Source organism: Clinocottus analis, unplaced genomic scaffold, assembly GCF_023055335.1.
Source record: "Clinocottus analis isolate CAN_PGR_092001 unplaced genomic scaffold, fCliAna1.0.p SCAF_8, whole genome shotgun sequence".
Taxonomy (NCBI): domain Eukaryota; kingdom Metazoa; phylum Chordata; class Actinopteri; order Perciformes; family Cottidae; genus Clinocottus; species Clinocottus analis.
The window spans coordinates 10,292,058-10,319,538 of NW_027176240.1; the positions used below are offsets into that span (position 1 = coordinate 10,292,058).

Sequence of the window (27,481 nt, forward strand, 5' to 3'; positions counted from 1 at the left end):
AAGTTTATACTGCATGAGTTTTATATTTAATAAAGTATGTTTATACTGATATAACTACTTATACTGAAGCATCTGCTTTCTTCCTGCGCCGCAGCTTTCATTCAGTCACGACAGTCTGCCTACTCAGTTGTTAATGTCACAGCAATGCCTTTACTCATGTTATCTAACATTAAACCAAAATGCCAATCTGGTACACAGATGTTCATTGTGAGGAAAAAGAGAGTTCTGGTATTGAAGCAATACTTTATACCTCAGATTCAAGAATCAGATGGATGCAATTTTTGTCGAACTACAATTATGTAAGGAAAAACTGTGTTGTTAAACTGCTTTTAAAAAGAAAACGTTGATTGATTCCGTATAATAGAGGGAATTAAGCTTAGAATAAATCTATTATAATAACGTAGATTAAAAAGGTGATTTCAGTGCGATATACAGCGGTGCTCAGGATGTTGATGGATTATCTTAACACCTTTTCTCATTATGCTTGGATTGTGCGGTGATGGTCATATTTATGATTCAGATTTTCTTTAGATTTGACTTAGCTCCTGAAGAACTCTCTTCTGTTTGTTGAAAATATTCAATTAGCCATTACAGAAGCAAAATATTTTCTCACATCATCAATGTCATTTGAGCTAAACCCCCCACAAAGCATATTACCTGTCCTGGAGACAAACTGTACAAAAACAGTGGTGATCTTTCCCATGACTTAAAGAGGACAAAGTCTAAATTACTAACTGAAATTCCACAGTGGAGAGTCATACAGAGTGTGGGAAATTTAGAGAGGAAACAGAAAAAGCTTTTTTAAAAAATAAGAACTAACTCATGAAGTAAGTTGTGTTTGACGTGCTAAAAAACAATCAGCTTAAACAAATCAGGACAGAGGGAATCATGTTCAGGTCCAAAATATAAATATGACTTTATTTCACAATCCCAAAAAGAGATTAGCCATCAACATAGGTAATGCTAAATTTAGTCTCTTCTTAAGTCTAAACTGGATATACTTTGAGCAACATACAGTAATTCAGTTTCAAAATAAGCAAGATCATCCATTATCTAAACACCATTAACAGTACAGTAAAAACAATATGGTTCACATACATATTTACACATTTTCTACTAATAAAAGTTTTTTTTCAGATTTTTGAATGCTGGTGCTAGTTCTTAGTTCCTCGTTGATACAAAGACTTTCATTGTGGATTGAGTACGTCCTCCACAGTAAAACAAAAGACATTTTTACATTTTAACTTTGTCATGTGTTCAAAAAAGTTCTTTATAAATCAAGCGATTTAAAAACGGTTTACATTCATTTCATTTTGTGAGCATGATGTGTGTTTTGATAATTGTTACACAGTTTTGTTATCCATGGAAGACATTTTTTTAAAATCTAAACGGACAACTACACAATAATTTGCTTTTTACTGTTCCGTGAAAAACATCATGATGATACTAATGCATCTCAGTCTGTCAGCCAGTAATCATCCAGAGAAATTATAAAAAACTACCGTTGCACTGAAGCATATACCAGATCAGTGTGTGCTGAGTTTTATAAAAGCACCATGCCACCACTGTACAGTATATAACCTGGTCAAGTCAATGCATGTAGCTTGACAACTTGTCCTATTAGCACCAAAAGGAAGTCAAAGTATATGAAAGACTAAAATGTTTCCAACAGGAAACATTATACCACCAGTGTTAGTGTGAATATCAGTGATGTCGGTTGTGCTAAAATTTCATTGATGAGTTCTTGAAATAAAGAGCCTCTCTTTCATGGGTAATACAACATAAAAATCCTGATTCAACAGGAGTTGACACTAACTTCCTTATTTAGACCCTGTAAATAAAAAGCTATAATCTGTAAACAAAGTCTTCACAAGGATCGAGCACCCGAAATCATTTTAGGCAATTGTCTGAGTGGGATTTGATGTTTAAGTGGTTTACCAACAAAAGCAGAGAGGAGGATAAAGAAGGAATTGTTTGATTATTCAGCTTCGGCTGACACAGTTTTGTATTCAAATCCAGAGTATGGACATGAAAACTGGTAATAATCTGTTGACCCATCTGACACTTTGTGATTTCTGTTAGCACCATCAACATTTATTAAAATCCCATAATCACACTTGTGCCCTATGAAAGAATTTTTGAATTATTTTTCTAGAAGGTGAACATAAATTAAGTGCCAAAAATGATAAGCACTTCATTGTTGTAACATTTCACGATTCCTCATGATGTTAAATTTTGAATTTCATTCGATATGTTCGCCATTTTCAATCAAATAAATGCAGAAAAACTGTAAAAATAAAAATGGGCTCATGCTAAACTGTCTTATACTGTATATCTCTATCTGTACATACATAATTAGGCCTACGGATTGGGACCTATTTCAATTAAGTTTAGGAAAATAAAAAAGTGCTTCTTACTGTAATATGCCATACATAACTGTGGATAAAAGACAAACCATCAGGACATTGAGAAATTTAAAGATAAAAAACAAAACAAGGAAGTGTGTTTCTTTCATCGGCTGCCAACAGAAGTTGGAAGCAGGATAAGAAAAAGGACAATGCTACATGTGACAATGTGTAGTAAATATATGCACAATATTAGTCTTGCTTTCTACATTATGTAATGTAATGATGTTTAACAGAGAGGTTGCAATGAGAATGGCATCAACGTAAAAGCCAATGAGATTCCTCTTATGAAAAGCAAACTATTGGCTGAAATAAAGCGCATAGTCCTACTGTACAACATAATTCTGAGAGTCAACACATGATGCAGGTTATCATAGAAATCTTGCAGTAAACAGGCTTACACCAGGAATTAAATAGAAATCGTTATGATCAGAATAAATAATCACCTTTTTTGTTCTTAATCGTGTGTATAAAACCAGATTAAAAACATTTTTAAAAAATGCTTCAAAGCACCATCTCTTTACAATAAAAACACAGAAACTCACAGTTAAAAAGCCAACACACTTTGGTCTTCTTCACCACTTTGAAGGTAGAGATGAAGAAGGGCAAAGTCAACAAACAAGTTCTAGAAAAGCACAATGAAAACAACGTAAAAATGAGAGTAGCAGTTTGAATTTGATTGAGGTAAGGCAGAAGCACAGGGTGTTGGAGTTGTGTGTGTGTGTGTGTTTGTGTAAAACATGTTGACTAAGTCCACCGATTGTAGGGCCCCGTCACCTGGGTAAGAGCATAAGGGGACACGGTGACGACGCCGTCTCTCGGCTGAGTCCACGCTTGACGTGTGGGGACGTTCATGATCCTTCGCGTCTCCTCCAGCTCCTCCCCTGGTTCTCCCTGGAGCTCCCCACCTCCAGCTCCTATGCCGTTCTTCCCCACACATTGGCTCAGGCAGTCCTCCATCCTTAATCTCTCAGCCTCCTCCTCCCGTTCCCGTTCCCGCTTGGCCATTTTGGCATCCCACATTGCCATCCCGTGGCCGGGTTCATTTAGAGACTTGTGCTGGTAGAAGACCAGGGAGATGCGGGTGGGGTGGCTGCGGTTTGGCCTGAGGATAGGGGTGGTGGCGTGGAGCTCCCGCCGTGCACACTCTATCAGGACGGAGCCGTGTGACGGGGCCACAGCGACTCCGCCTATATTACGGTCAAGGAAGTTGTGCTCGCTGTCCGACCACACCTCTTCCAGCTTCACTTCCTCTGGTTCAAGCGGGGGAGTTTGCGGGGGTAGGGGGAGAGATGAGAGCGGAGGAAGGCCGTGACCTCTGACCTCTGCCGTGACATCTTCTGCAGCCCTGTGGAGTCCGTTGAGCCTGCTGAAGAGGCCCTCAGAGGTAGGTCTGGGGGAGAAGGAGGAGCGAGGAGGAGCACTTCCACTGGGGGAGGGTCTGAGCAGGGGAGAGCAGTGCACCTCATTGGGCTCAGTTTTAAAAGTATGGGGGTAGTCACTCAGGGGATTATGTGGAGGTATACGAACACTCTGGTCACCAGATGTTGGAGAATAACCATTCATGCCATCACTCATTCTCTTGTAATTAAGAGCTGAACCATTCTGTCCAAACTGGAGGCCAGGCAAGCCGTGGTGGTTGGGGGAGATGACCTCCTTCTGTGGGGTGACCTCTGCACCCAGAGTGGGGTAGCTGCTGGTGCTCTGGTTGTAAGTGCTAGGATGGTTTCCCTCCAGTGTGTACCGTCCAATGCTGGCAGGTCCGGGTGGAAGTCTGTACGAGCTGTAGAAGCCCTGCGGCTCTGTTTTGGCAGAGAATACAAATTGTATTTCTAAAACACTGATGATATAATTCTTGACCTCAGTGTATTACTGATTATATTAGATTAACAACATGACAAGAGACTTGGATTTACTACCTTTTTTGGGGGTTTCGCTTTTCACTTTCACAGGAGTCAGCCCAAGCTTCTTCTCCAGTTTATCTGCTTGAGCCTTCAGGCGAGCTTCTTGCCTTATCTTCCGGGCTGATTTCACCGGCTCAGCCAGTAGACGCACCTGGCAAATACAAAGAAATATGTGGTTTAAAAAATGACACGTTTAGAACATAGTTTTTGCAACAGAGGACTGAAACAACAAATAGTGCAGTCAGGAAGAAAAGAAAAACAACATGAAAAATAATTAATAACAGCTGCTTCGCTTCACTTACTTCCCGGGGAAAGGCAGAAAGAACTTGCAAAGCACCACTTCGGATTTTGGCCCACTGGGTCTCAACTTGACCAAACTCATCCCTCTCAGAGACCCTGTAAAGTGGCAGAACATGCAGCTGCTCATCTTCTGGGATGTTACGCACTGCACGGTTATCTTCCTTGGTTAAAGTGCAAACCTGAAAAAAGGACAGAGGCAAGTTGTACCTTAAAAAAATGGACACATAAAACAGCAGTATAAAGCATTGTGTCAGTAGCTCGCTTACCACAGTGCTGCCATTATTCATGTTGTGAGTATCCTTGTGAGCGTGGGCACAGAAGTCCACACAGGCTGTAACTCCAGAAAAAGGACGTCCCTCCCTCACACCCAGCCGGCAGTCACTCCCTGCTGCCTCATTTTCCACCTTTTAGAGGTGAATAGACAAGACATGAGAAGAACTTGGTTTGTGTCATTTGAAAACAGAGAGAAGACAATTTAAATCAATGATATTGGAACTACGTGAACAGTAGCTATGGATCATCAGGTAAGTGTGGCAGCTGATTAACGTGGCATACCTGGTTCTGGAAGGCCTCAGGAGCCAGTCTTTTGTACAGTGGTGCGAGGTCAGCGGCAAGATTCTGAAGATTGCTCTCTATCTTCTCCTCCTAAAAGTAAGGGGCAGATTCAAGAATTTTCGGGTGAACTGCTGATTCAAAAAATGTACAGGTGTGATTGTCATAGCCAACATAAGCTAAGCATAACTAACTAAAGCTTAGCTATATAGCTTACTATAACAACAATGGAAATTAATAAGCAGATGCTATTAGATGATTTCTTCTAGGAACTTTGGAAGGTGATCACTCCCTCACCTCCTCCCGGTAGTCTCCATGCAGGCGGAACTTGCGGGGCACTTTGCTGCGGGCAAACTTACAGCCGTTGAAGTACATACTCCAGGAACATCCAAAAGAAAATGAAGCCCCGCAGGTGTCTTGGTCCAAACCCTGGCAGGCGCATGTACGACTGTGGAGAGGGAGTGGCGGGAGGAAGATAAAGAAACAAACAGAGCTGGGAGGAAAAAAATATCATTGCAAAACAAAAGGAGGAATTACTTACTCTTCATTGAGCGCACAGCGACGGCTGGTGGGGGAGCCATGTTTAAAGAGGGTTTGTGTGAGCTCCTGGTAGAGGTTGTCCGCCACCGGTCGAGGGATCCCCTCCCACGCCAGAATGAGGATCACTAACACGGCAGTCTCACAGAAGTGCCCTGGCCTCCGGCGAACCAAACACAGCAGCTTCTCCTGTTCACTGCCACGCCGGATCACCTGTCGGATGATGGTCACACGAGATTATGGCTATTTACGGGGTAGTGGGTTGGAAGCACTGTGACCACAGACCTGCCGAACCACAAGATTGTGCTTTAAGAAAATATTTACAAGATGGTCCATTTTAGGTGGAAGCCTTGACATTTCTGTTTAGGGATGTTGTTGGAACACTTTTTTAGGTTCTAAAGGGGGTTTGGTCAGGGGGAGAATCTGGGAGTGACCCTAAATATACTATGGTGGGATCCACACTAATACTTCAATATATAGAAGACATATTCAAGACTTTTTGGAAACTACCATGAACACCAGCTACTTACCCATTTAGCTATTGGACACCCCTGGGAGCTCTTTCCTTCTTTCCCAGTGTAAACAACAACTTCTACCCTTACAGCATTTCCTTTGGCACCATATCTGCAACACACAGAAAAGAAGCTTTAGATTTGCTCTATTGATCACAAAGCACATATCAGTAACAACCATACTTGAGGCCAACTGACAGTACATACACCCATTTGATAAAATTACTGTTTCGTACAACAAAAAAATACTCATTGAAAAGCTCAAAGACTGCAGAATGACACTTTTTCAGTGGATTGTGGTTTGGACAGACTGCGCTGGACCTCAAGATGTTTAAAAGAGGCTGTCATCGTGTCTCAGCTCCAAGGGTTTCCTGTTTCAACATGTTGTGTGTATGTGAGAAAGAGGGCGCACAACGTGTTGAGCTTGTTCAGCAATGTTTCCTATAATGACAGACTCTTTGGCTCTGACTCCACCCCATTTCACAAAGCCTGAGGTCGACTAGTGGTCTCCCAGCATATTTGGTAGAAAACACACCCACATATACAGAGTGTAAATGGAGTGGAAGTAGTCACTCTACCTGTTTTCCATCAGTTCCCTCACTGCAGGAACAGTAGGACCTGCCCCAAGGTGGGTATAGTAAGGGCCTTCCTCCTTTTCAATGATCTGTTCTGTGGGGAAAAAAAATCAAGATCTATTAGATATCATAGCAACTTTACCAAGTGCAACTGTCCTTGAAAAACTGGTGTGATGCTGGCATATTTTGGATTAAAAACACTGATGCTATTGATGAATGAGTCCGATTAATGTAAATGTCATATACAAAGTTAATGTAGTTAAACCACAGTTCAGGGGCTGCCACCTTGGATGTCCACAAATTGAGATCTAATACATCAACAGGGTCAACAGAGCTCAACAAAGCATCCCAAAGCCTCCTCCAAATATGGCAGAGAAATCTGGCCTCCTTTCGCTTGAATTGGCCCTTGAATTAGGACACAGCTTGTGTGTGCCTGTGTGTGAGTGTGTGTGTGTGTGTGTGTGTGTGTGTGTGTGTGTGTGTGTGTGTGTGTGTGTGTGTGTGCGTGCACCAGAGAGAGAAACAGAAAATATCAGTTTAAGGATTGCCGTCTTACCCGAGAGCAAATTTCCAAACTGGATTTAGTCACAATGTGAAATATAGCTGATATGCTGAAGCGACACAACTGAAAAATCTGAGGGAGTACCAACTCACCCACACATTCACAAGATGGAAGATCAGCCAGTTTTTTGGAAGGCGTGTTGAGCAAGTTCTTGGTCGGTGTATCCAGAAAACTCATCGGAGACTCCAGAAAGCTGTTGACACTGTTCTTGGATGGAGTTGATTCTGCAGAGTGGTCCAGATCCCCATCAGTAGCTGTGGACAGGACAGTGACAGGTCCTGTCCTCTCCAGCTTGTAGTAGCCCTGCTGGCTTAGAGGAGGGGACTGATGAACTGCTGAGAAGCCATTAGCCAGGTTGTGGTGACCAGTGGTGTGGCTGGTGTTAGGATCAGCACCGTGCTGCAGCCCGTCACAGGGCTGAGCTACCTGAGTTAACAAATGCCTTTCACACTCCGATCCTGCAGCACGACCATTGCATGGATTGTGTTGGTGGTGTGGACCATTTGAAAGGGACCATGGATGTTGTTCTTGACCCAGAGTGTGGTTGATCCTTGTGAGAGGGTTGTGGTTGTGAGTCTGCGGCCCTAAGACGGCTGCACTGTGATGGATGAGCTGTCTTCTTTCTTCCTGAGCCTCAGCCAAGTATCTCTTCAGGTCAATTTGAGCTTGAGGCAGAAACAGGTTCCTCTTGTGGTGAAGGACTGATTTCCCCTGCGGTTGAATCTTCTGGCCTCTGCTCCTGTGGGCCGTCTCGCCATTTGGCATGCGTTTTGAGAGAGGGGTCCTGCAGTTGACTCCCTCATTAGGTCCATCACTTTTCTTTTTCCTGGGTTTGGAGGGCGTAGCCCTTGGTTTTTTCGCTGGGGGCTTTTTCTGACTGGGAGGTGGCTTTGAGTTGTAGTTGTATTTGATGGCTGACACAGGCGTTCCTTTTGGAGGGTTGTTTTCTGACTGCTGGCTGTGTCGAGCCTGAATTATGAAGGCCAGGTCTGCCAGCTGAGCCGCCACCTCCTCCTCCTCTCTGTTTCTCCTCGCTTTACCAACAACCCTGTCTCTGTCCTCCCCGAACAAACGCTCATGATCTTTACTGAACTTCATATCATTGTGATATTTATAGCTGCATTCCGACTTGATGACATGAGAACTTAAGCCCGGCTCTGTCCTCCTGCAGGCTGCTTTATCACTGTTTGAGCTGGCTTCTAAGAGGTCCTGCAGAGACAGTTTTGAGTTAGAGCTTGACCCCTGGGAGCGCTGGATGACATTACCTTGTCTGGCCACAGGAGGGCGTATAACTGACATCTGGTGCATCGGTGAACTGATGACTGAGACTTTGTTGTAGCGGATGGCTGCTGTGGGTTTAGCTTCTGGTAGGCTTGTATTTGTATTGGAAGTTGAAAATGGGGCAGCAGTAGAAATGGGATGTTCACACTTACTTTCAACTTTAATGGACCCTGGGGTGCTTTGAGGTATAGCTGCCAGTTGAGTCAAGGCCTCAATAGCAATAGCCTGATCAAAACTAAGATTTCTTCTCTCTGCCAAGGACTGCACACTTGGTTGCAAAACACTTGGAGGAGGTTCCTTTTTGATAAGCTGGGAAGTCTTTTGCAGGCTAACAGGAGTGCTTTTCTGGCACAAGTCAATCTTTAAGTCCTCTGGCTCTTTTTTGACGAAGTACAAATCTGGTGGCTCTGTTTTGATGGAGCATAGAATGGAAGAACGTGAGCTGAAAAGTTTCTCCTCCAGTCCCTGCCTCTCTGTGACAGAGAGACACACCACGGCCGCCAGCGTGGACAAGGGGTCTTCGCAGACCTCATCTTCATCACTTAGTTGTGTGGTGGCCTGCTGTTCAGTGATCCACATCCACGGCTCCTCCAGTTTGATTTTCTTCAGTGGAACTGGCATGTCAACTGGAGGAGTCTTGGGTCCATTCTCAGGGCAGTCTTGAGGGATTGCAGCGATTACACTCTTTTGAGTCTCTGATGCGATTGTTGTCCTTTTATAGGCGGACTTCAGATCAGAGTGTGACCCAGTGGTCAGATTAGCACCATTAGGTTTTGTCAGGTTCTCAGCTGAACCATTCGGAAAATTCACAGAAGAGCATACGTGTTGGTGAAGTGCAACGCTGGTCAGCTCCAGCCCGGGCTCTCTTTTAACAAGTGCCGGCCGTCCGCCTTGGTCCAAGGCCAGGTCGTGGGTGAGCGAGTGGGTAATTGTGGGAGCTTGTGTGTGAGGTATGTAGCCTTCCTCCCCCTCATCTTCCTCCTCTGCCGTGTGGGTGTCATCCATCTGCGTTTTGCCGTTGCCATTTACCGACCCACTTTCGGGAACCACCTGAGACACAGAAACAGAGAGAAATAAGAGGAGCGAAGTGACTCAACAAGCAGTATACAGTGAGTCGGCTTGTTCCGAACAGACACGGGTGACAGCAAAACAGATTGCCTCCCAGCATGGATGTGCATCTGCTGCAGCCACGACAAGTCTGTGGAAAATAGTATTGCCTGTGAAAACAAAGAATCTGTTTTCTATAATACTACCGCCCGAAAACATGAACAGAGCAAATCAAAGTCAAATTAGGTTAGTTCACAGTCAAGGCTTTAATCTGGACTCCATTCCTGTATGAGCTGTGTTGACAGCCACAGACGTACAGGTAGCCGGGAGCCAACGAGGGAACATTTGCAGTCACAGACTTTTCATGATTAGGTCACCACCAGCGGGTCACCGAGGGCATGTGTTCAACGTGCACGCACAAGGGTTTTTGTTTGGCGTGTTTCCTGGACATGCATGTATGCATGTGTGCATATGCAAGCACATGGGATTATTGACAAAGTAGCCCTCCCATATGCATAGTTAAGTGAGTGATTAACCCACTCAGGGTCTTATCCAGACAGTGCAGCTTGACCCTTTGGCTAATAGGGCTTCTGACTGCCGGCAGAGCTCCGGCCATCCAAAGATCTAGAATATTAACATATTGCTATCTTTCAAAAGCCATGTTGTAAACACGCTACCACAGACTTAAGTGCAGTCGGTCATAGCCATAACGCGATGGAGGTAGTTTTATTGACGATGTACTTATTTTGAAAATATTGTAATTTAAGTTTTTGTAGAAGCTAAAAGGGCAAGAAGACAAACCCATTCTGATAAAAAAATCTAATGAAAATAAGTTCATCATCTCAAGTGAGACTATGATCAAAGTCAAGTACAGCTGCTTCTTATTTTAGGATTTAACTCTGCATCACATTCAGAATTGAAGCCTTCAGCAGTGGAAGACAGATTAAAATGTTGCAGCGTGACAAAGATATAAAACACTGCATCATGTGCCAAGACTCAGCTGACAAAAGCATATTGAACTTGTTGGCAGGAGCAGGAGGATACATGTGCATTACTGTGAGCTGTGCTGTGGAAGTTAGTATGTGTGTATGTGAGGTCTCTTCTAATGAACTAACACAACTGCAGAATAGCTAGAGCTTTGTTCCTAATCACTGTTTACTTGGCAACACTCAAACTCCACTACTGCCACTATTTTAATATATTTTTCCAAAAGAGATGTGCTCTCCAAGCTGACTGATTAAGAGTAAGCAGCAACAGTGCTTATATATAAAGTAGACTATGAACTCACAGACCAAACACACCCTTTTTTAAAATTCAATTTAATGTGGTCAATTCAACTGTTTATTTCTATCAGATATGGGGGCCTGGCCTGGTCCATGTTCTGAGACATCATGAATAAATTGGTAACAGTGTGTCTGACTTTCATGCACATACAGTGAAAACAGAATTGAGCCTTGTAACATCCCCCATGTGATGTCTGCTGAGAAAGACCATGATCTGTCTTTCATGAGGAAGAAAGCATTGAAGAATAGGAGATGAAGCAGTCTTCCAGAACTCAACGCATTCAATTAAAAATACAAAATAAAAGGTGTCAGTTGTTCTGAGCATCTCCTGCATGTGTGTCTAAAGACACTTGTTAGTTGCCTTAAGAAGGTCTGTTGATGGGCTGTGTGAAATCAGAGTTCTTTACATCCTCTGAAATGATTTCCAGTCGAATTTATGACAAATTAAAAAAATCTGTACCAGATGAAAGCCCTTGTTCTTTGGCTATGTGGGATTGGCCCTGGTGAACTTGGTGTTTACCCCAGATGCCTGAGATGCTCTTGGCCAGTTATCCACAGGAATGCATAGCACATTACCAAACGCTGTTGCTTTAAAACAATGTTAAAGAGGTATAGTGAGGATTTAACATCAGGCAGAGGTTGAACTGTTGTTGGACAATGCAAAGTAGAGTTGCAGTGACCATAGAGCCGTTCATGGTTAATAATATGCTGAGATTAGACATGATTAGTATGGTGGACCCACTGATGTGGTATTCTTGATTCCTCGCTGATGTCTGTCAGGACTGTGCCATATTACTAGAAACACACTGCTGATGCAACAGATAGCTGTAGCTCAGGCTGAGGCAATACTGAAGTTGCCAATGCAACAAGGTGAGATAGCCGCTCGACACCGCCTGTGGAAATGGGCCACCGCAACGTTCAAATGAACGAGTGAGAGGAAGAGTGAAAAAGATGGGGAGCTTGAAGAGGGAGAGAGACAGAGAGAGAGTGGGGAGGCAGTGAGTCTGTCACAATAAACTGCTTTCAATGACAAAGCAGCTCTGGACAGCTTCCAGCACTGCACCAGACACACGTGTGTCTCTTTGCATGTGTGTGTGCATGTGTGCAAATGTGTGCATCACTTTGACACAAAACTGACATCAAAAGAACAGCCCCTGTTTTTTATTATGTTACGTTGAGCTTTTTGAAGAGAAAAAAAGCCTAATGCAGGATGTAAATGCAGATCCACATGCTCTCATTTAGCCTGTGTCTGTGATGTGTGTTAGGGCTGTGTGTCTTTGTGTTGTGAGTTTGTCTCAGGGAGCCTAAAGTCACTCACACAGCACTGCACTTATTGTTTAAAATGCAAACACAGGCTTCTCCTTTTAGAAAAAAACAAGTATCCAACTGCCGTGCATGTCAAAGCTCTGAATATCAACAAAAACTACAATGGAGTAGCCAAGGGCGAGTGCTTTACACACAAACAGGCGTTCAGGGACCGACCCTAGCAACACAAGTGTAACCGTCACTTGAAGCCTGACAACTCTCTCTGGATTTCCAAGGAAGTTCAAAGGACTGTGTGTATCTATAATATTCCCAACAACGCAGACATACAAACACACTCACACATGCATCTAAACATGTCTCGGCCAATAAAAAAGAATGTGTTTGGAAATCATAGTGATTCAGCTATTGTTCACTTCACGGCCGTGCAGAAATATTACACCGCGAGGATCCTCACCTCACAACACTGTTAAAAAACGATACACAGAAAAGGCACGCTTCCTTCCTGCCTGAGGGTGTAAGTAGTGGTGTATGTATGTTTCTCTGTACACGTGAGAATTTCCTTCATTCATTGAGTGAGCATTTCCTGTCTATGCTGAGCTTAATGTCACATCGTCAACGGAGAAAACACACTACATAAAATAAAGAGCGATAAACACGGTCTTATCGGTGGCAACACAACTATTGAACTTGAAAGAACCGGCTCTCAGTACACTAATATGAATTAGAGATTAATTAACAGTAAAATAATAGAGATTAAGATAACATCAATAACAGAGAGACCTTTCCTACACAGTAATAGCATTACTACTGCAGTCAAACTAGTAAAGCCTGCCAAACTACAAGTTACGACCAACAGCTTACACACACTCTACTTCTCTGCTCTGCTGAGCAGTCACAAAACAGCAGGTGCAAAAATATGTCTGTCCAGACCCCTGTGAGAAAGAAAAGGGGAAGCACAGGGGCTCTCTATTCGTAGAGTATGAACAGCTAAAAAAGACATGCAATGGGGGAAAGAGAAGAGCGATGACTGTAACCGTGGATACTGACATCCTTATTGTTGACTTTGTTTGTCACATCCTTTAAAACCACCTGGAAAAGACAACCCAAACACTCACATACAAGAAGCCCAGGTCCTCAGTGATTGAGTAGGAACAATAACAACACAAGCTTCCAAATAAAGCACTCCAATCAGCTAAATCCAGGGAGGCAGAGAGAGAGAGAGACAACGGAGGACAACCTCTAGATGAGCTCCACTGTAGCTTAGCCATCTGCAGCGAGACAATAGACCCCGGGGCTGCCTTTACCTTGTCTGTCCTCGGAGGAAGCCCCTCCGGTTTAGGCAGCATATCCCTAAAAGGTATTGGTGGCCATCTTGCTTTGCCTTCCTTCAGCCTCAAAAGAAAACGCTGGCTACAGTAGCCGTGTGCGGGGCACGCTCCTGGTGGTCATGACTAGTGTGACTGTGAGCCGCTGTAGCAAAGTGCTGCTCCAGCAGACATGCACACACTTGCCGCACACACACACATACACACAGACATTTAGACACACGCACACATGCCTTTTGCAGACGCAGACAGAGCCTGATCAGCCAATGGCGTGAGGACCTTTGTGGCTTGTAAATTATCTTCCATGCCTAGACTCTCCTAAACAAAGGATCCCCTATGTGGGCTTTTTACTCCAGCCCTACACACATGGACTGGTAGCAAGCTGTGGAGCGGACACTGCACACATGCTGGATCTGGATCACAGGGAAACAATTCCATCACCACTGAGATGTATTAACCCTTGAAGCAGCTCACCACACTGCTGCCGGGCTCTTGGTGATTTACACTGAGTTCCTTCTTTGCCCGACTGCTGAAACACTTAGTGAACACATAAAAATACATTATTTCTTTCCAATATTTATTCAAGGATAAACTGATGGGAAAAAAAGATAAATCGCTTAAGCCCCACGTCAAGAAAAATGCCCTTTTACTGTCCCCCACATCATAACATGCTTCTTTTTTCCTCCTATCAACGTAACTGCACATGTTTGTGTATCAGACTGTTGGACAGATGAAACAAGTTGAAGGCTTCAACTTGGGCTCTGGCTTCTTGTGGTTATTCTTTAGCATTTTTTTTTAGACACAACAATTCATCAGCTCATAAAAACAGTCCTCAAAATCTTAATTGATAATGAAAATAAGCCCTGCTGTTAACCAAACATGCACCTGGAGGATCATCACTTTGACTCATAGAAAATCTGGGTAGTGAAAATATATAGAACGCAAATGTTAAAGAGCTCATGAGCAAAATAGTTTGACTCTGAAGCAGAAGTCAGCATCACATGACTAGAGCACGTGCTTGTGTGTGTGTCTCCCTCCGTCTCAAACTATTAACTAGTTTAAAGTCATGTGATTCATTATCTATTATATTGAATATAATAAGTTATATGCATGCTTATGGCAGGAGTCTCTGCAGCACGTCTAATTATCACATGATCAAGCGTGAGCAGGAATGAGGATGTTCACAACATCCACACCTTCTCAAAAACCATTTCCCTCATTCTCACTCATCCAACCAAAAGCGTGCTTCTCTTTCTCAACAACTCCCTGAGAAAAACAAAACAAGGCGACAGAAAGCAAAAGAAAAATGTTATGAGAGAGTAAGGCACTCCCCCTTTTTAAAGGCAACCATGTGGCCAAGATGCGGAGGTCATACCGGGACAAGCAACACGAAGGCGGCCCGAGTCAGTGCCTGCCGGTAACACTCTCGTAACCCACCTCGGCGAGTGTTTTGATAATGGAAGCAGAGAGCGTGCAGCTTAATCCATACACAACAATGAAAACTACATTAACGTAGTGTTCATGCAATAAGAATGCACATATCAGGATGAAGAAATAGATAAGCATGTAATGGTGGAAGATGAAGTCCTTATTAAGGGATTTAGCAATAAGCCATGTCAAAATCTCAAAAGGTATTCATAAGCAGGTTACACCCAATATTCCTTGTTGTAGCCAATAAAGCACATGATTACATCATTTTATGAAAAGTCCATTGTGATAAAATTCACATGTGACAGTTAGTTTATAAACAAGTAAATTCTTACACGATGTTAACATTTAACTACAATATTTTAACACTTCATTGGAAATTAAGATTTCTTTCATGCTTTCATCTGCTACTATCCCACTGCAGAGTTCAACAGTCAGTTAGATGCTTATAGTCACACTCCTGCATGCTGTATTGTGTATTGTATATCATGTTAATGCATTCTCACGGCATATTAAAAAACCCTGCCGGGGAATATCAGACAGTGAATGTATTATTGTTTTTCTCTCCTTACCGTGATACATTTGATTCAAACAGGCTATTTTCAGATTTTAGCATGCTAAGTGTTAGCAGGTAGCTCATGATTAAGTGTTCATCTATGAGTACATGGTTAACATAAGAAACAAGTAATCTTCAACAGAAGACATCTCCCCAACAGTAATAATCACACATTTCCTGACACACTGTAAAACAAACACAGATGCAGACTAAACACTTGAAATATACACAAGGCATGTTTGTGGTATGTTGGAGCAAACTTTATCTTCACAAATAAAAGTTCCCAAGCAAATCAGGGCAACAGAAAACCTCAGTCCACATGACAAAAACATATTCTCAGCTTTTGTGGAACAGTGCATGCAGATTTAGAACTTATATTGCCGTACCCATGTGGACATTTACTGTATTTTAACCCCTGAATTGGACAAAATAAACGTGTATGGACACCTGCCAAATGAACATGTACACTTAAGAGAATAATTATGCTTACCAAATTAAGGAGAGCCATATCTTGGTTTCATAAAGATATATTTAGATACATTGTGGCAGTTATAACTCTCCTTGTCTCGAGTAGTCCGACAGGTTTGACATTTGTGGCAAAGTCTACACACTAGAGTGTCAAACAGGTTACACAAACCTAAACAATAAAGCAAAGCCTGTCTAAGATGCACCCAACCGCTAGCATGACCTGCATTAGTAGCACTGCGCTTCTCTACCTTCATAATAGTACTTCTCCTGCAGCCATTCCATTCCGGCATCCAAAAATACTCCACAACTCTTTACACTATTGCACCGCACCCTTCACTTTCAGCTCTTTAAGTGTCCCATATGTTTTTTTCCCTTTAACAAGCTGCCCAGCTCTCGTTAGGAACAAGTAGTCTGGACATTATTCACTCTACGCTACAGTATATGAGCATGCAAGTGAGGTAAAGAAACTTGCTCTGCACCGCAGTCGTAAACTGTCTCTGACACATCTGGAGTCTGACCCATTGGAGACCGGCCCGGTGGTGGAACGGTGCCAAGCCTGATATTTGCCAATAAGATGTCATTACTGCATTTGCATGGAAAAGCTAAGATCTTTGATGAAGGGCAGTAGTTTTTAAGTTCTTTCTTCTTTATGTGTTATTCATTGAAAGATAATGGAGGGTTATTGTGGTGACAACCACGGGGAAACGGAAAAACATAGCTCTGTGCTTGTACTTGTCCTCAAGTAGTTCATCTTGTCCACTCGTGCACAAACTCATACACAATCACACAGATTTTAACTAGTGATGGACTATTTATTTTCTTACCGGTCACACTCCCCTGCACATGCCTTCACACTTCATACTTAAAAACACATGTAACTTTAAACAGTACACTTTAACATAGACTTTACATTACTGTTATCTGTTTGTCTGAGCACTTTATCTTATACTTCCTTTAATATCTATTGCACTGTTGTTGTTGTTGTTGATTGTTGTATGTCTTGTCTAATGTCTAAAGTTATGCACTTTCAGCCAAAAGAATATAAACGGTTTCTGATTCTGATACTGGTATCGGTCCAATACTGAATGAAATAGCTGGAACGGGTATCCATAAAGATGAAGGCATTTAAAACGACACCATGTTCACACAAACTTCTCTATATGTACCAGATAGATTCTGCAATGTGACACCAAGCTTTATAAGCAGCCACAAAAATTGTCCACTGGCGTTATCAAAAAATAATTGAAGTAATTATCTTCATTTTCTGTATGAGTCTGTTGGGAAGGAAAGCATCAGAGGGACAAGTGGAGGGAAAGTTACTGTGATGCTAGTTATTGTTTTGTTTATTACTGTTATAATGTCATCTATCTGCTGTGTTTATATTGTTATTGCTTTTATTGTTTCTGTCTTTACCATGTATAGTGCCTTTGAGTGCCTTTTTAAAGTGCCATACAAATAACATGTATTATTATTATTGTCATTAAATGTCTGCACAATATCTTTTACATGCGCTCTGCTTTCTCAACAAACATAAATACAACCAAATGTAGGTTTGTAGTGTTCACACTTCCTGTATTGACAGTTTGTGAGGGAGGAGTTTTAAAACCTGTTTGCATTAACCAAATGTCCTCTTTAGTCTTGTGTCTCTGCTATCGATGTCTTTACCTGCTAATTTTGGTCAGATTCAGACAATCTGTACAAACACACAACAAAGTATTAACTCTCATCATAGTTCTGTTGTTTTGAGTTGAGGAGTAGCTGTGGCTAAATATGTGTTTCACCTTGAGAAGGATAGGAGGAAGAGGAGCGGGTCCATCAGTTTAAGTAAACAGTGACACACACACACACACACACACACACACACACACACACACACACACACACACACACACACACACACACAGTCACTGACCCAAATACACACACAAACACTATGCAGCCAGCACAGGGGCCCCAGATCCTGTCACAATCAGACAGGAAAAGGCTTACTTAAGTTTGCGCTAGTTCAACATGCTGAGTGGGCATGTTGGCCATATGACTGCACGTGTGTGCGTGCACTCACACACACAAATATGTGAGCAGACAGATGCACGCAAACTCCAGTGGTGCATTAAAGAGTGACCGCACTTGCACAGCAACAGACAAGGCTGAGAGGATAATGAATGATGAACTAAGGGAATTATAGACAAGACAAAGGAATGAACATCATTACAACTCAGCAGATGGCATTCTGGGGTGTAGAAATAATGACAGGAGGGAGCGAGAAGAGTTTATATCCCTGTCAGGTGTTTAACGTGTATTCTAAGGAGGACAGGTCAGGTCGATGAATGAATCAGCTGTGGTTTCTCCAGATGGAGGCCATTGTGTGCTCTTAGTCGGATTTGAGTGGTATTTCTTTTGGGGGGCAAGTGAGAATTTCTTTTCACCCAGAGAAACCAAGTGGCACGACTTCAAAGCTTATCCAGGGACTTATGGCCTTACAACAGCCAGGACACGGTACCGACTCACAGATGCAACAAACCTAAGAGGGCTCATGAGAGGAGCCTTAGCCATATCAATGTTTAAATCAAATATCTTGCTGACTTATTAATATTATAGATACAAAACAACATACAATCTTATCTTTGAATTATTGTTGTGAAAGAAACAGAACTGCTGCTGAGCTGCTACAGCTGGAGGTATATTACAGCAAACTGAGCAGAATCCTTCATTAAAGTCATTAAATCACTGTCTCTGGTTGGATGTAAGCCTTCAACCTGGCACCGCCTGGGCCATACATCTGCTCTGATGCATGGTGGGCTCTGGCCAAACAACTCGGCCCCAAATCAAATCAAAAATACATTTTTCCTCGTCCACGAAGCCCTTTCCTGGGCTACTACCCAGGCCCTGCAACCATTACAGATAACTACCTTACAGGGTTGTTTTAAATGTAATTGGCTTGGACCCAGTTAACAGAAAATACAAAGCAGCCTTAATCATAGGCAAGCTCATAGAATAAAAATATGTGTCTTAGCAGAAGAAGAAGTCAGAGAAGAGGAGAGTTGGCTAAAGCACAACTCAACCTGCGTGGTTATAATGAGTTGGCTCTGTTAAAATGTTTGCAGTTTCTCTGACAATTCATAACCATTCCACCTCGGCCCCATTCTGTCCCATACATTTACATAATGTGAAGCGAAAAGTGTGTCCTTCAGCTCATTGTGGCCACATGCACATGTGGGGGAACCTGTACTAATTCTTATGAAAAGAGAGTAACACACTCTATCATGGCTTAAAAAATACATTTGAAATACATTATAACAAACAAAATGTGCAATTTTCTAAAAGTATTTTTTTCCTGAAAAGCAGCCAGTTGTTCCATTTCACATCAGTCCAACAATCAACTTAAAGAGACTAATCTCAAACACATTTGAGATGGATAATGCATCACAGTGAACACCATGTTTACGCTACCAATCATAGATATTACAGTATGGTAATGTAGATCAGTGCAGATTCAAATTGATCTGTACTTGTTGTTGCATATATTTCTTACCCATTATGCTGTCATTGAAATATATTATATCAACACACAAGAAAGGTATATTACAGATTTTTGAAAACCTAGTTGACAGTATAACACAGTGCCTCAAATTACTACATATCAAAAGTGCAGCTGCATTACAAATATTGAAATGGTGCATGAAGAGTATTTATACCTCTAATTATCATGTCATGAATCTATTGGTAAAATTATCCAAATGCAATAAAATGACTGAATGGATTGATATACAGAGATAATGCGGGCAATTTTTGTCATGTGTAAGGCGTTGCATGCAGCCGCAGCTTGCTGCTGACCTACTATGAGCAGGACAATCTGAGTAGTTTAACCTAATTACCTGGATATAGGTTACTGGGTTCACAGTCTCACAGTGTCTGTTGGTTATCTCCACTAATCCTCCTTACGACCCTGAGAATACTCCATCAGACAACCGTGGCAGGTCATAGGTCAGCGCCAGGCAATGAGGTTGCCATGGAAACCGTGGGTGCCGAAGACTTCCACCGCTCTGTGTGTGTGTGTGTGTGTGAGAGAGAGATAGAGGGAGGGTGGGGGAGGAGCCGAGACCTGACACAAGCGTCTGTTGGGACAAATCACTCTCACTTTACATTGATCTGGTTCCATTTAAGAACAATGAAGGGGATTTTGCTGCGTGAAAGACTGAACTGCAAGCCGTAAAAACCTACACAGACACACACATGCACACACACGTACGCACTCACATGCATACAGACAACTATGTGCATGAACATCCTCTTCCGACAAAAAAATCCAGGTAAGCATCATTCACACACACAGCTTTGAATATCAGTTTCAAAGCAAACAGTCACCGTTGGCTGCTTCGGGCGGCCTGTCCTCCCTACCGGAGTGCTGTCTGAGGGATCAGCAAGTGTTTTCTAAATGCACGTGTTATCTCAGCTGGGCTACTCCTCTGGTATTGCAGCAGAAAAGTGCGGGAGATAAATTAGTTTGCAGGAGGAGCTGGTGCTGAGCTGGAAGCATGCTGACTACTATTTGTAAAATGAATAGTCAGCCCGCTGCTGCTTTGTGCTGATCTCAACATTTCCCGAACTATGTAATTATGGTGCACCTCAAACTTAGCCAAAGTCTGCCTCACCAGGTGCATGGTCCTGATAAATGCAGTGACAGAAGGAGATAATAGTTATACTATCTGCAAGTGCTGTTTTTTGTCTCAGGCAAGTCACATACAGCTATTGTATAACTAGAGCTTGGCAGATATGCAACGGCCTATATCGGAATGGAAGATTTTGGCCATATCGCCAAGTCCTAGTTATTCCATACACTGGAAACAAAATAAGTCCGGCCCCAACTTTATTGATGGTTGACTCTTGGACAACTGTAGTTGATGACCCCTGCTTTAGATGAACTCATAAAAGATATTAATTGGCTTGAATTTCACAACTATCGTAAGATGCCAGAAGTCCTATTAATAATCAAGAAATCAGAAATCAGAAATGCCAAGATGTCAACATCTTGCATCCATTTATGAATTTCATTATGTATTTAAAAGCTTGTGCTAGTTTATTTCAAATGAGCTACAAGCACTGAATGACAGAGAGGTCACTGTTGACACAATAAGTGATTAATGATTGCTGTGTGAGATAATATTTGTTATTGTTGTGCAGAAATGTGAATGTTTAAAACATTATTTATGAAAGCTGACATCTGCCTCATAAGCCTGTGTAACGGTGATTCGGTTCTGCAGCCTACAGCTCTAAACATGTCAGGACTCTTTCGATAAACTCACTCCGTAAATACTAGCGCTTTTGCACTCTATGAACTGTCGTATTTTGTTTCTGGTGTGTATGTGTTAGCGTGTGTTGTTGGTGTTGGTCAAACAATGAAGTGAGACCTGTCCTCACTGCGTAACACAAAGCCAGGCCACGAGGGCGCCATCAAGCCTGACATTGGCTCACAATATTTCTTATTAAAGCACAAACCATGGACTTTTCCTTTTTTTTTAAAGTTTGTAGTGTTTTTGATTGTCTTCATATTCATAAGTCTTTTACTGTTCAATATGTGGTCTGTTTTGTGTGCATTTTTTTGAAGTGTCTTAAGTATATAATGTTTTATGACACCGTAAAACCAAACCACAGTAGCTCACTATGGTAAAACCAGACACAGAATATCCACATGCCACTACATGATCTCCTCTTTGGCCTCTGCCCCTTTTTTCCACAATCTCCTGAGGTAGAAACTTGAAAGGGTGTGTGAGCTTGATCAGCAGGACTGGCCAGCAAGTATTTTGAACATATTACTCAGACTATAAGTACACAAAAAGTGAACCCTCTTACACTCACAGTGCGGTTTCTTGAATTACAAAAGACATGACGTAAACTTGCTTCACCTGTTCTGATTCTAGATTTGAGTAAAGCGTGGATGGGGATTTGACCTACAGCTCATCGTGATTAGCACCTGGCGCAGGCTCCAGCCCTGCAGCAGTATAAAATCAAACAAATACCCAAACCACAAACACAGGCATTGCATGTATGTCAAATGGATGTGAGTTAAGAGGAGAGGATTCTACACACACACACACACACGCACGCACACACACACACACACACACACACACACACACACAGCGACCCACATTTCCTTCTATTTCAAATAATATGTTCAGAAATCTCATCCTGGCCTAATATTTTTCTCCGCACCCCTCTTACACTTACACAGAAATAGCGCACAAAGGTCATGACTACAGGATTCAAATACCTTGAATTTGAGGGAAATTGCCCTTTGCCCAGACTATTTCTGACACTGATCACGATTTATATGGCAGGTATTATATAATCAGCCTTAATCTGTTGCTGCCGCTGCTGTGACAAGGAGGGCTCTGCCGTGCATGCATGCACACTTGCAGAATCAGCCACATGGACCCTAACTCACAGTTGTTCACACAGAGCCCTCCCCCAGCCGCATGGACACCGCTGAACTATGTACATGCTTATGTGTCTCTGCTGGCCAGCTGCTGGAGGGAACTATTACTCCCACTTACCACAATTATTGGGATATGTCTATAAGCCATCTGTCCCTACATCAGCAAGTTATTGATGAGCTATAATAAGATTTGCTAAGACCTCATCTGAATTATTCAAATAAGACTTTACAAAGTTTCATGCACTAACAAATAAACAGTTCAACACTATTTTAACCATTTTGGCCACCAGGTGGTAGCCCTGACAAAATGTACTTCTAAAGGTAATAGTAAGTAGTTGGGTTGGTACAGATGCTGCATACACAGAGCAATGGTAACCTCATTGCATTTGTGTTTCTGGACACTTGACGAATCTAAATCCACAACTCAATAACATTTTTTCTCTGTTTTTGGTCTCAACCAGAGAAAATATATGGGCCATTCATTTGGAGTTGAATGTAAGGCTAATAATCACTCTCTTTTAGCTTTGTCTTTGGTCTCTACCAACTCCTGAGGGAAATGTTTGTCCCTTTAGTTACATGCTATACTATGTTCATCAGCTAGTGGCTAACAGTCTGTCTGTTGATTGATAACGTACAGTGTTTTTCCACTAAAAAAATAAAACAGACACATTGAGTTAAATGGAGAGAGACTGAATCAAAAATGTTTAAGTTGCTGGCAGAACAGTTGAACAATTAGCTTAAACTAGCTACAGAGCTTTGTAAAGCCAAAGGGGGCTGTATATTCAAGGGATACGTATCTGTAGGTTCATCACTACAAGCACCTCTGTTAACATTATCTCATCGTTTTCACGTAGAAATATAGATTATAGTGGTTTTAAATTGACTGGGACATTCCTAGCATAACAAACATCCTCTGTGTTCCTTCGTTGTCTCAATGGTTAAAAAATATGCCTTCACAATGCCATTCAGTGCCACTTTGCAAAAACATCCGGCTCAAATTGGCCTTAATTACATACCCATCCACAAACACAAACATGCACAGTCCCCATGTGCAACTCACTAAATAGCTTATTCTCTTGCTTGCACCATGGCACACACACACATACGAACAACAACAAACACATACACATGCACGTGTTAAGCGGCTGGTCATGTGATCGCTCCTTTTCCTCTCAACACAGGGCATCATCAACACTGTAGTTACATGCAATCATATCATCTTTATTCTCTACGCGGGAACATAGACACAAGCAGTTTCCCTTTTTTCACTCAACACATTCCCCAACATTTAAACAGGAAGACACCATGAAGTTAAGTATGCAGCGTCCGTTAAAACAGAAAATGTGGAACACAATGTGAAAGTGAATCCTTCTGTTTCAACTTTTTGGTGATCATTGCTGTTACCGGTTGGCTCTTGGGAAACTCGGAGATCAAAAGCAATGCTGTCAGACAGCAACAACCGCTCTCTTTTCAGTTGCTTTAGATCAGCTGTTTGTAGATGCAAAAATAAGCTCAAGTAAATTCTCAGCTCAGCAAAGACCTGACTGCAATGAAACCTACTGAAATGTGTTGCTTTTACATGTGATTAAATGCACTTGTACAGTGTAACATAAATCTCACCTGTGCAGCAGAGAGAGGGAGCAGAGATGAAGGTCTTCTCCTCCTCAGTTCCACACACTTCCTCAGCTTACAGATCTGGTGGCCGGTGCTGCGGTTGAGGCAGCAACTGCACTGTCCACAGCTGACGCTCTTCCGGCATGGCTCACATGTTCCACACCTGCTCCGCTTCTTCTTCTCCTTCTTCTGCGGTTTCCGAGCGGTCCAGGAAAGCGAGCATGCTCCTTCTGGCCCAAATGATTCAGGTAGAACGGAGGGACAGGACTCCCCGTAGCCTGTCTCGGATTCAGTGTCAAAAGAAAAAGAGGATTGAGTGCTTTCTGAGCTGCAGGAGAAGGTGAAGTTACAGTCCAGAGAAGGAGTCACGGTCTTTGGCACTGGGTCCAGCTCGGAAACCATGATGCTGTCCTTGCTGAGGTTTGGTTGACACTCAGCTGTACGGACATCTGTGCTCCACTGAGGAACGAGTGACAATGACTGCGTTGCTATGTCTTTCTGGCTGTGGCACTCCAATGGCTCTCGTGTGGATTCACTATCTTTGGTCTGCGTCTCTGCTGGTGTGCAAGCTCGTTTCTCTCCCAGAGGAGATGGGGTCGTTAGGCTTTGCCGTTGGTGTGGTTCCACGTGGCTTGAATCCTTCAAGCACCTGGGTTTAAAGGAGTCACTATGGATAATAACCGGCGTGTTTCTTTTTACGAGAACAGTCCGGACCATCAAGGCAGTTTCAGCGACAACCGAGGACCCTGTGAATTGAGGTTTAGCACCATGAACGGGTGGTTGCATGTCTGTCTCACCCTGGCTCAGAAACTCTGGCTCAAGTAACTCTGAGGTGGAGGGGGCTTTGGTGGGTATTGAGGTAGCTGTGTTGGAGACAAAAAGCCCACATGCAGGTGATTCTGACTGAGCTGTTAGTTCAGTGTTAGAGCGAGGTGAATCTGGAGGTCGAGAGGCGGGCGTGCTGGGTCGGGAGTCAGCAGGATTGATAGAAACATCAGGCTCCTTTGCGTTTTCCCATTTCTTATCATTACCCAGCTTCTCAGCAATCTCCTCCACTGTCTCTTTTTGTCTCTCAACTGGTTTCTCTTCCTCTAAACTCTCTTCTCTCTCATGATTTTTCTTTTCTTTTCTCTCAGTGACGATCGTTCTTTTATCCATCCTATTTTCTTTTCGGTCCAACGTGTTATCTTCCTCTTGATGGACAGTGCACACGTCATCTTGCTTCCCATCACTGGCAAGATGATCTAGCTTATTTCCAGGGATAGATGAAGTGTCATTTTCTTCACCGTCACCCTGCCCCCCTGGTGTGCCAATACTCGTTAGCACAGAGGGGCTATCTTTACTGCTGTCACTGCAGAGTTGTAGCTGTCCATCAGCACCATCACACACCCCAATCTTCCACCTCTGGCCACCTTCATTGTTAAGACTGACCGTGTTTTTGTCTTGCTGGGTTATCGCACTGTCAATGCACTGCATGCAGTCTTCCAGCATGTCGTTACACGGTGGCGAATCTGCTTTGAGAGGGCTGCCCTCTTTAGCATTGCTTACTCCTAAAGCCGGATCTTTGATTCTCAAAGGAACTTCAAAATCAGTTTTTAGAGCAACTGGGAGAATTTCCTCCGCATCACAGGTGTCCAGATTGTCATTTTCCTCGTGGTCGACGACGGTGGTGCGTGGGGGCTTGTTTCTTGTGTTTCCTTGCTGTGATGCTGCTCGTCTTCCTACGGCCCCCCTGTTGCTTCTCCCCCCTCTGCAAGGTTTAGGAGGCTGGCAGGGACTAACAGACACCTGTGCGCCACGCAGAGACTTCCTTCGCCCAAGGGCGTCTTGTAACTCGCCACAGTGGTCAGGCAGATTGCTCGGCCGTCTAAGCCTTGCAGATCCTGTTACATTTACAGTCTGGTTAACTCTGCCAGCGGACCTCCCGGGGCCCTTACTAGCGGGCCCGCTTACTCCTCTTCCACGTGGGCTTCGGCCTGGCTGTGCCTTGGCCCTGGTTGTTGACTTTTTGGGTTCTGCAGGTGTTTTCTGGGGCTTCTCTGTGGCTCTTCCCCTGGGTTTGTTTGAGTTACAGGTTTGCCTCTTGGTACTGATCACCTTCTGGCTATTTTTCCTCTGAGCAGGTGTCTGTCTCCTGGTGCGTTTGGTAGTAGCAGGCATGGCTGAGGGTGTGCAGGGGAGGATTTCTTGCAGCCAGCATGGGAGCTCGGTGAATGTTTATCTTTCGCACCGCGCAATTTAAAAAAAATGTTTTCCTCTTCTGTTTTATTTTTGAACTAGAATGTATGATGCTGTCATTATTGTGTATTTGCAGTGCTTGACCTATGAAGGCAAAAGAAGAATAAAAACACACATAGTCAGTTTCAATGTCTTTTCAGTGTTATAGTGCACACAATAAACTAATAGAATATTATGACTGACAACCCATAAATAACAATACAAGTTTCAATAAAGTTAATATCTCTACAATTGTTATTTACTTTGTCCGTTTGAAATCACACTTTCGTCCCGCCTGAAATATCTACTTGAACGACCAAGTGCTGACAGAATGACGTCAATAACCAAAATCCAAATGCACTTATACACATTATCATTATAAATAAAGATATAAAACCAGAAGAAACTAACCAAAAACAATGAGTAGCTCCAGGAATGACTAAACGCGGCCCGAACAGTTTAAAGGGCAGGCACGTTGAGGAGTGGGCTCGAGCCCGGAGGTCGGATCCTGTTTTCGTCTCTCTGCCTGGCGGAAGAGGGTTTATTACCGTGTAAAAGCGCCTTCGGCGTCGCAGTTTATTATTATTTCTGCACTTGACCGCTGTCACTGGACGCGCCGTGTGGATGCGGGTCGTTTGGTTGCCCGCGAGGTTGTATTCACTCGTTTAACGGCTGAAATGCTTTACATACCAGAAAGCGACAGTTGCACTGTCTCAACTGCTAATAATACTCCGCTCCAGCGAGACAGCGAGACCTTGTATTGGTTTCCCTCCTCGGCAAATATAGACTGCTGGCAAGTTCAATCCTCTCTCGACGGTGACACACGGACATGATTAAAGCACCGACGTGAACGCACACGAACACTTTAGGTTTTTTTTTCTCCTCCAACGTGCGCCGTGTCGTCCTCGACACCCGTTAAAAACGCAGATCCCTGTAATGTCAGTCCATCCAGGGCAGCCCCGCTCCCTCCACCAGACGCAACCCTCGGTCTCCTCTGGCCAAAAAAAAAAAAAAAAAAAAAATTCGCGTCGTCGGCACTGGAGGGAAGAGTGGGAGAGAAAACCCGGGATGGAGTCACGTTACGACCGTTGGCGTGGGTTTGTCCAAGTGCTGCGTGTTTTTATAGCAAATGGACGCAGGGGTGCGCTAGTAATAGCGAGATAATTAATAATTTATTGCGACGTTACGGTAATGCGGGCGTGTTAGATAGCTT

The 27,481-nt window shown here is 43.1% G+C and overlaps 1 protein-coding gene across 3 annotated transcripts; it reads right to left on the minus strand.

Moving 5' to 3' along the window:
* Window positions 1-902: 902 nt before the first annotated feature.
* Window positions 903-27,250, minus strand: tet1 (tet methylcytosine dioxygenase 1). Of its 3 annotated transcripts, none has more exons than XM_068567664.1 (12): window positions 26,959-27,250; window positions 24,058-26,373; window positions 7,440-9,678; window positions 6,789-6,879; window positions 6,229-6,322; window positions 5,703-5,911; window positions 5,459-5,609; window positions 5,165-5,254; window positions 4,876-5,013; window positions 4,612-4,788; window positions 4,325-4,460; window positions 903-4,207 (listed from the first exon to the last, which is right to left on the minus strand). In XM_068567664.1, exons 2-12 carry the CDS (start codon window positions 26,209-26,211, stop codon window positions 3,153-3,155), a joined length of 6,534 nt encoding a protein of 2,177 aa, XP_068423765.1. In that variant the 5' UTR covers window positions 26,212-26,373; window positions 26,959-27,250; the 3' UTR covers window positions 903-3,152. The 3 variants fall into 3 exon arrangements, with proteins under 3 accessions (XP_068423765.1, XP_068423764.1, XP_068423766.1); XM_068567663.1 differs by having other exon boundaries at window positions 26,680-27,250; XM_068567665.1 differs by lacking the exons at window positions 24,058-26,373; window positions 26,959-27,250 and adding an exon at window positions 13,529-13,605.
* Window positions 27,251-27,481: the final 231 nt, after the last annotated feature.